General features: G+C 46.1%; 1 protein-coding gene across 2 annotated transcripts; it reads left to right on the top strand.

The window, feature by feature from the left end:
• Window positions 1-4,097: 4,097 nt before the first annotated feature.
• LOC102697467 (tryptase-2-like) lies at window positions 4,098-7,362 on the top strand. 2 transcript variants are annotated; one of them, XM_069187966.1, is made up of 5 exons: window positions 4,098-4,284; window positions 5,277-5,454; window positions 5,723-5,997; window positions 6,179-6,327; window positions 6,822-7,362. In XM_069187966.1, exons 1-5 carry the CDS (start codon window positions 4,224-4,226, stop codon window positions 6,978-6,980), a joined length of 822 nt encoding a protein of 273 aa, XP_069044067.1. In that variant the 5' UTR covers window positions 4,098-4,223; the 3' UTR covers window positions 6,981-7,362. The 2 variants fall into 2 exon arrangements, with proteins under 2 accessions (XP_069044067.1, XP_069044066.1); XM_069187965.1 differs by having other exon boundaries at window positions 6,768-7,362.
• The last annotated feature ends 364 nt before the right edge of the window (window positions 7,363-7,726 follow it).

The raw sequence follows: 7,726 nt of genomic DNA, 5'->3' as shown, positions 1-7,726 counted from the left end.
CCAGTTAGAGAAAATTGTTTAAGCCCAAAAGTGTCATTATGTGTCATTTCAAACTGTCTTCAAAGGAATTTGCATTACGTGTTTGTGCTGAATTGTAGTATAGAGATCAGTGCTAAACAAAAATGTGCTCAAGTCAGCATCAGAGTGCACATCTTTATATGCTGTATGTAGCATACCACAATTATTCATTCTAACACATGTATCATTTTCAAAGACTTCAAATTACATGTGGAACCATATTCAAATGGTGTTTGTTTGGAAAATAAAATGACACTGAGAGTGAAGCTCCACTGAACGTTTCATGGTGTAAAAATAGCTGTAAGGTTACCCCTGACTATAAACGAATTCATCGGGGGCGTGAGGAAAAAGCCTGGTTAACGACACACCAATGCAGAGGGTGGCCTGATTCAGTCTCAAAGTCTTAAAGAGCGGAGGAGGTTATTGCCATATGTACACGTACATTTGTAATTCTTAATGGCACTGATTGGGACGCACACAGTACAGCAGACAACACCACTCAATGGAGACAACAGGAACAATAAATATTTAGTAGTGAGACAAAAATTTCTATCTACAATACTGCAGCCTAATTATAATTAATTAACCTGTTGTGCACTTTTAAAGGCTAGTAAGTTTCCCTGTTTATTATTCATGATCGCACCGATAGGATGGCACAGTCACTTGGTGCTTCACCTCAGCTCTTGGGTACTGACTGGTATTCTCACCTGGGTCATCTTCTGGGTGTGCTTCACATCCTTTTTTAAGTGTGTGTCCTGTGATGGACTGGTGTCCTGTCCAGGGTGTGTGTGTCCTGTGATGGACCAGTGTCCTGTGATGGACCAGTGTCCTGTCCAGGTGTGTGTGTCCTGCGATGGACAGGTGTGTCTGTCCTGTGATGGACTGGTTACCTGTCCAGGGTGTGTGTGTCCTGTGATGGACCGGTGTCCTGTCCGGGGTCTTTGTGTCCTGTGATGGACCGGTGTCCTGTCCAGGTGTGTGTGACCTACGATGGACAGGTGTGTTATCCAGGGTGGGTGTGTCCTGTGATGGACTGGTGTCTTGCCCAGGGTGGGTGTGTTTCTTGTGGTGGATTGGTGTCCTGTCCAGGGTGTGTGTGTCCTGCAATGGACAGGTGTTCTGTCCAGGGTGCGTGTGTGTGTCCCTCCAGGGTCCATCCCATTGATGGATGTATTTAAACACCTCGTTCCTCAGGCCCGTCGTGTTGTGCAAGTCCCTGGTGGTCCTGGGAGAGCACAAGCTTGGCATTTGTAATGACCCCCAACAGACTCGTGGCATGAAGAGGGTCCTCACCGAAGGATACACGGAATACAAGAACGGGTCCGACATCGCCCTGGTGGAACTGGACAATCCAGTGACCTACACCAAGTTCGTCCAGCCCGTCCATCTGGCCAGGGGTTCCGACCACTTCACCCCGAACTCCGAGTACTGGGCGACGGGCTGGGGGAACGTCGTTCACTTCAGTAGGTGACTCTAAAAATGTCCACTTCCTGTGTAGTTGGACTATGCTTTCAGCTGCACAGGAACCTGCTGCTTTGCTGTTTGGTTTCCTGCGATGGACGCCTTATTGTTATGGAGTGATTATGAGTTGTTGTGACGTTGGAGAAAAAGTATATATAGAGTGGACAATAGACATATATAGAGTGACAAATATAGGTGCACTTCCTACTGCACTGTGACAGATACTCTGGGATTAGAGAAACATTCTTCCCTAAAATCAGAAATCTAATCCCAGAGTTCCCACACCTGCCAGAATCACAACGGGTCCCAATCCTACTGGGAGAGGGAGGAGGGAACTCAGTTGATCTCCTGTCACAGCCTGAGGAACAGTGAGTCTGTCTCCCAATAATGCTCCATCTGCCTACAGTATATGTCAATATTCTATTATATGTCTTTGTTGTAAATGTCTGTAATATGTCTGTAGATTTTATTTTACTTTTATTTTTTGTTTTGTTCCAGGTGAATTTTTATTTGCTTTGGCAACACTGATTGTATCCATCGGTCATGCTAATAAAGCACCTTTAATCAAATTGAATATATACTGTTTAGAATTTTATAGGGATATATCTAGATCTACATATATAGAGACTTCATGAGTATATATAGAGTGTTCAGAGTACATATAGGGAGCAGTGAGATTTAAGGGTCATGGATAATCAAAGTCTTGCCTGACAGTGAAAACATCTGATCAAATTAAAACTTAGAACAGGAAACACTTGTTTCGACAAAGGGTTGTGGGAGTGCGGAACACACTTCCCAGTCATTGTGAAACCTGTGTTGAAGAAGTAGCTCAGGAAAACACTCAAATCTCAAATGACAACTGACCAAAAGGACTCTTGTCTCTGAGTGCTTGAATGTTCTCTGTGCATTCATTTCCAGAGCACCGGCAATGGCCTCACACTCTGCAGGAGGTCAGGCTCCCTATCACAGACAACAAGAACTGCCAGAAGATGGATAAGGGCAGATACACCATCAAACCAGACATGATGTGCGCCGGGTTCAGTCAGGGAGGGAAGGACACCTGCCAGATGAGTCAGACTGCGGCACGACCTGAGCCAGTTACTGTCTTCATGAGACCAGATTCACAGTGACCTTTAACCCCTGACTGAAGACACTAGAGCACTGAAGGACTGGGGCTCTCAGGGCTGAACTGAGCCAGTTACTGTCTTCATGAGTCCAGACTCACAGTGACCTTTAACCCCTAACTGAAGACACTAGAGCACTGAAGGACTGGAGCTCTCAGGGCTGAACTGAGCCAGTTACTGTCTTCATGAGTCCAGACTCACAGTGACCTTTAACTCCTGACTGAAGACAGTAGAGCACTGAAGGACTGGGGCTCTCAGGGGCTGAACTGAGCCAGTTACCGTCTTTTATTCCAGAGAGAAATGGTCCTTTGTGTCACAATGTTGCTGTTGGTTTTTTCTTAAGGGGGACTCTGGAGGCCCTCTGGTCTGCAGGATGGGGTAGAAGGGAAACCGCTGGGTCCAGGTTGAGATTGTGAGCTTCGGCGGGATCTGTGCTGACCCAGGCTCCCCTGGTATCTACACCCACGTGTCCAGCTACAGGGACTGGATACAGTATCACATTTGACTCTGAGGCTTCTGCCATGGCCTGCAGATAGCGCCCTCCTCCCGACTTTCTGACAAAGCACAGGCTTTCTTAGTCTTAGATTTTTACAGCTCCTTAAATGAATACATTTTTACCAACTGCTACGCCATTAAGAGTCCTTTCCCCCACTGTGTCTCCTGCCCTCTGTTGTCTGTTTTTGTTTTATCGGCTTTCTCTGACTTTCTTTGACTCTGCCTGAGAGATCCGTTGTACTGTTACTCAATAAAACTGCAATCAAGCATGGATTGGTGACCCTGTGTTTGAGTAGATTGGAAACCACTGTCATAAAGAAGGCTTCCTATGCTGTCGCACTAAAGACTGAGTTAGGGTAGCTTCAGATCCAGCAGTGCCTTGTAGGGATCTGAAGAATATCTTTGTAAATAAAGATCCTGTAGGACTGTATCTCCCCACTGCAGGGCAGTGGCTCTCAAAGTTCTATGGTCCGCGGACCACCTATGCCTACGTCCACTTCTCAGCAGCATCACCATCACTATTAACGTCATCACAATCAACATCACCATCATTACCATTATCACTGTCTTCACCATTAACTTCACCATCACCACAATTATAATTAACACTACCATCATCACTGTCAACATCACCATCATCACTATTAACATCTATACCATCATCATCATCATCATCACCATTAACTTCACCATCATGATTTGCAGCAGCATCACCATCATTACTATGAACATCATCATCACTATCATCCTCATCTCTGTGACACTGTGTGCCCTTTGGTCATAGACAACATCAGATGTGGTTGGTGTTTTTCAGTTTTTATTGGGAAGTGATAAGATCAGAAAGGGTGTGTTTTTCGGGTATTTGGGTGGACAGATACCATCAAAAATTGTGTTTTTTTTCAACTGATTGCAAAATGGTCTCTGAATATCTTTTAATCTTTCCGTGGAACGGGGTCACAATAAGTCAGATACGACGAAGACTCTATAAAATGTAAAGTCTCAGGAAATCTACAGTCCCAGAGGAGTGTCAGTCCTCCATGTCCAGCAGTAGTTGAGGAGGGTCTGTGCTCTGTATCCAGCAGTACTTGAGAAGCGTCTGACCTCTATGTCCAGTGAGACGTTGGGATGATGAAGATGCTTTTCCTGCAGCTGCTGTTTTTGATCCTATTCCTGAACATTACTGCAGGTAAGAGATAAATGTATCAATTAATCAATGAATTCCACATGATTTGATGAGTGCCAGGTGAGACGATGTCTATAACTCCAGAGACTCCAGGCCTTCTGTCGACACATGAGACACTGCACAGACATCAGATCCCAAAATCCTCTCTGCAACTAACACACTCCTGGAGCAGAAACTGTTGTTGCCATCAACATGTGCTGGAGGCTTCTAGGAGCACTGCTTTCTGAAAATGCATTCATCAATGCCGTAGTAACAATATCAACCAGTTTAAAGACATTAAAGACACCAATACACGTACTGTATCTGCAATTTCAACAAGGAACCCCAGTTGCTGTTTTTCTGATGCATCTAGGCAAGACTCCCAGACAGGTAGTCAGCAGGGTCGAGGTTTCTGAGATTTAGAAATACTGTATAAAGAGCAGACCGAAAATCCAGTGTGGAGATCTGTCAGCAGGAACACTTACATTTCAATGGAACGTACGACAGCGTACTGTGTGGGCTGTGTATGTCTATGTTTGTGTGTAATATGTGTTTCGTGTGTGTTTTTGTGCGAGTATAATCTGTGTGTAGTCTGCGAGTGCTTTAGTGTCTGTTATTTGGGTGTAGTGCAATCTGTGTGTGCTTTCAAGTGTGTCCTCTGTGAGTAGTGTAGTCTTGGTGTGGGTTTGTGTGAGTGTCATTCTGTGTATTGTGTGGTCTGTGCATGTTTAGATGTGTGCAATTTGTGGTCTCAGAATGTTTTTGTGTGTGTACGCTGTGTGTAGTGTAGTAACTAAATACACCTCAGGTTGTGAGCTGTGCACACTTGCAAAACTGTATTAAAAATTCTTATGTTGACCTGACCTGTCACAGTCGTTTGTAGAATAATTATAAAAGTGTAGCTCAGTTCTCTTTACTTAAATGCTGTTTTAACCCCTCTCTCTCTCAGTGCAGTGTTAATGTACTGTTGTGTCTAGTCACTGTGTTTGTATTAACCACAGTTTGTTTCTCTCCAGTGATCAGTGATTTCACTCCTGAGTCCAGGAGCTCTATAGTGGGTGGACAGAATGCACATTTTGGAAAATGGCCTTGGATGGCTTATATTCAGGTGAAGACATTTGAAGGCAAATTTGATTGTGGTGGTTCCTTGCTTAATGATCGCTGGGTTCTCACTGCAGCACACTGCTTGAAAAAGTGAGTATTGTCTGTATGTATAGGTATGCAGCAGGTGTCCCACCTGGAGTCCTGATGTCTGCATCTGAGTTCTTTTAACACAAACCACAGCAGGTGTCCCACCTGGAGTCCCGATGTCTGCATCTGAGTTCTTTTAACACAAACCACAGCAGGCGTCCTGCTTTAACAAAGGTCTTTTATGTCAATCTCTGTCCACCCAGGATCAACATCCAAACACTTTCCTGTTCTCTGGATTGCAGTCATTAACATTAAGCACATTGTCTTTCAGACCCTTTGTTCAGATGTGCAAATCCCTGGTGGTCCTGGGAGGACACAAGCTGGATATTTGTAATGACTACCAACAAACCCGCTCCATCAGGAGGGTGATTCTACACGAGGGGTACACGAATACAGGAGATGGGTGGGACATTGCCCTGGTGGAACTGGACAGTCCAGTGTCAACCAACAAGTTCATCAAGCCTGTCGCCCTGGCCAACAGCACTGACAACTTCAACGAGAGCTCAGATTGCTGGGCTTCAGGCTGGGGGCACATTGGGAACGGAGGTAGGAGACAAGGGTCTGCATCTCATTTTGATTGCTTCTCCCCTCATCAGTCATTATCTCAAACCCAGAAGCTGACTCAAGCTAATCATTTTGCCAGTCTGGCTTCAGTCATTCTACATGTGACTTTCCAAGTCCCTCATGGCATTGAGATTGTGTGAGCCTTTTCTCTGTCCTTTCCCAGAATCTCTCCAATGGCCTCAAACTCTGCAGGAAGTCAGACTTCCCATTATAGACAACCAGGTCTGCCAGGAGATGTACGAGGGCAGATACACTATCCAGCCAGAAATGATATGCGCTGGATATCAGAATGGGGGGAAGGACACCTGCCAGGTGAGTCATACTGGGGCTCTCAGGGACTAAACTGAGCCAGTTACTGTCTTCATTAATCCAGATTCACACTGACCTTTAACCCCTGACTGAAGACACTAGAGGACTGAAGGACTGGGGCTCTTAGGGACTGAACTGAGCCAGTTACTGTCTTCATGAGTCCAGATTCACAGTGACCTTTAACCCCTGTAACTTGTTCCCCAATAAATGTAACCCTGTGAAAGCCACACTTAAGATACTGGACACAGTGAGGAGAACAGGCTGCAACAGTTGCTTGTCTAGGCCAGTCAGTGTAGGAAGGATACACCTCGGAAGTCCTGTGTGGTTGCATAAGGCTGACTTGATATGCAGAGTCATGGATGTCTGGGAAAAAGGCCCACGACACTGGCCTGTATCCAGTCTTGTGCCACTTGCTTGCTGGAATAGGCTCCTCTCCCCAGCAGGACCCTGAGCTGGAGGAAGCGGCACTGGCAGACTCACTCTCTATCTCTCTCCAGGGAGACTCTGGAGGCCCTCTGGTCTGCAGGAAAGGGGGCCTTTGGGTCCAGGCTGGGCTCGTGAGCTTTGGGGATAGCTGTGCTCTTCCCAACTCCCCTGGGGTCTACACCCGCGTGTCCAGCTTCAGGACCTGGATAAAGACACACATTGATGTCTGAGACTTCTACTCAGGCCTGCGGACAGCGCCCCCTCCTGGTTCTGCTTCTCCCTGGGCTGATTCATCAATCAGTCAATATCACCTGCAGCAACATTTCCACAGTTAATCCCCATTATATCACTGTGTCTCCTTTCCTGTTGTGTGTGTTTATTACTAAGGGATTCTCTGTGATCTCCTCTCTCTCACTGTCTCCTATCCTGTTGTGTGTGTTTATTACTGAGGAGTTCTCTGTGATCTCCTCTCTCTCACTGTGTCTCCTGTCCTGTTGTGTGTGTTTATTACTCTGTTACTTTATCATCTCCTCTTTCAGTTTGCTCTGCCTGCTGTGAGTGATGAGGTACTGTAACTCTGTCAGCAGAACAAGTAAAGTGCAAGCAATCAAACCTTTTGTCTTTGATCTGAATTCATTCACTGACCTATCCATCCACAGAGCAGTAACCCTGTGCAGAAATCTAACTCTGGCCTGGGCTCATGACTCCTAACCGGGCTTGAAGAAATTTTAAGCAGATATCTGCCGTTGTTGTAGGTGTATGGGGTGGTGCGGTGGCTCTGTGACTAAGGATCTGTGCCTGTGACTGGAAGGTTGCCGGTTCAAATCCCACGGCCAGCAGAGGAATCCTACTCTGTTGGGCCCCTGAGCAAGGCCCTTAACCCCAACTGCTCCAGGGGTGCCATATAAATGGCTGACCCCCTGCTTCCCTCCCTGTCTGTGTGTCTCGTGGAGAGCAAGCTGGGGTCTGTGAAAAG

The sequence above is a fragment of the Lepisosteus oculatus genome, chromosome 4 (genome assembly GCF_040954835.1).
Source record: "Lepisosteus oculatus isolate fLepOcu1 chromosome 4, fLepOcu1.hap2, whole genome shotgun sequence".
Lineage (NCBI taxonomy): Eukaryota > Metazoa > Chordata > Actinopteri > Semionotiformes > Lepisosteidae > Lepisosteus > Lepisosteus oculatus.
The sequence above is the reverse complement of the archived record's forward strand: the minus strand, read 5'-3'. Positions and strand labels throughout refer to the sequence as shown.

Coding starts and splice junctions, on each gene's coding strand:
- LOC102697467 (XM_069187965.1), top strand. CDS start 4,224: ATGATGAAGATGCTTTTCCTGCAGCTGCTGTTTTTGATCCTATTCCTG. Junction 5,998..6,178: donor GGGGCACATTGGGAACGGAG/GTAGGAGACAAG, acceptor GTCCTTTCCCAG/AATCTCTCCAATGGCCTCAA. Junction 6,328..6,767: donor GGGGGAAGGACACCTGCCAG/GTGAGTCATACT, acceptor TCTCCCCAGCAG/GACCCTGAGCTGGAGGAAGC.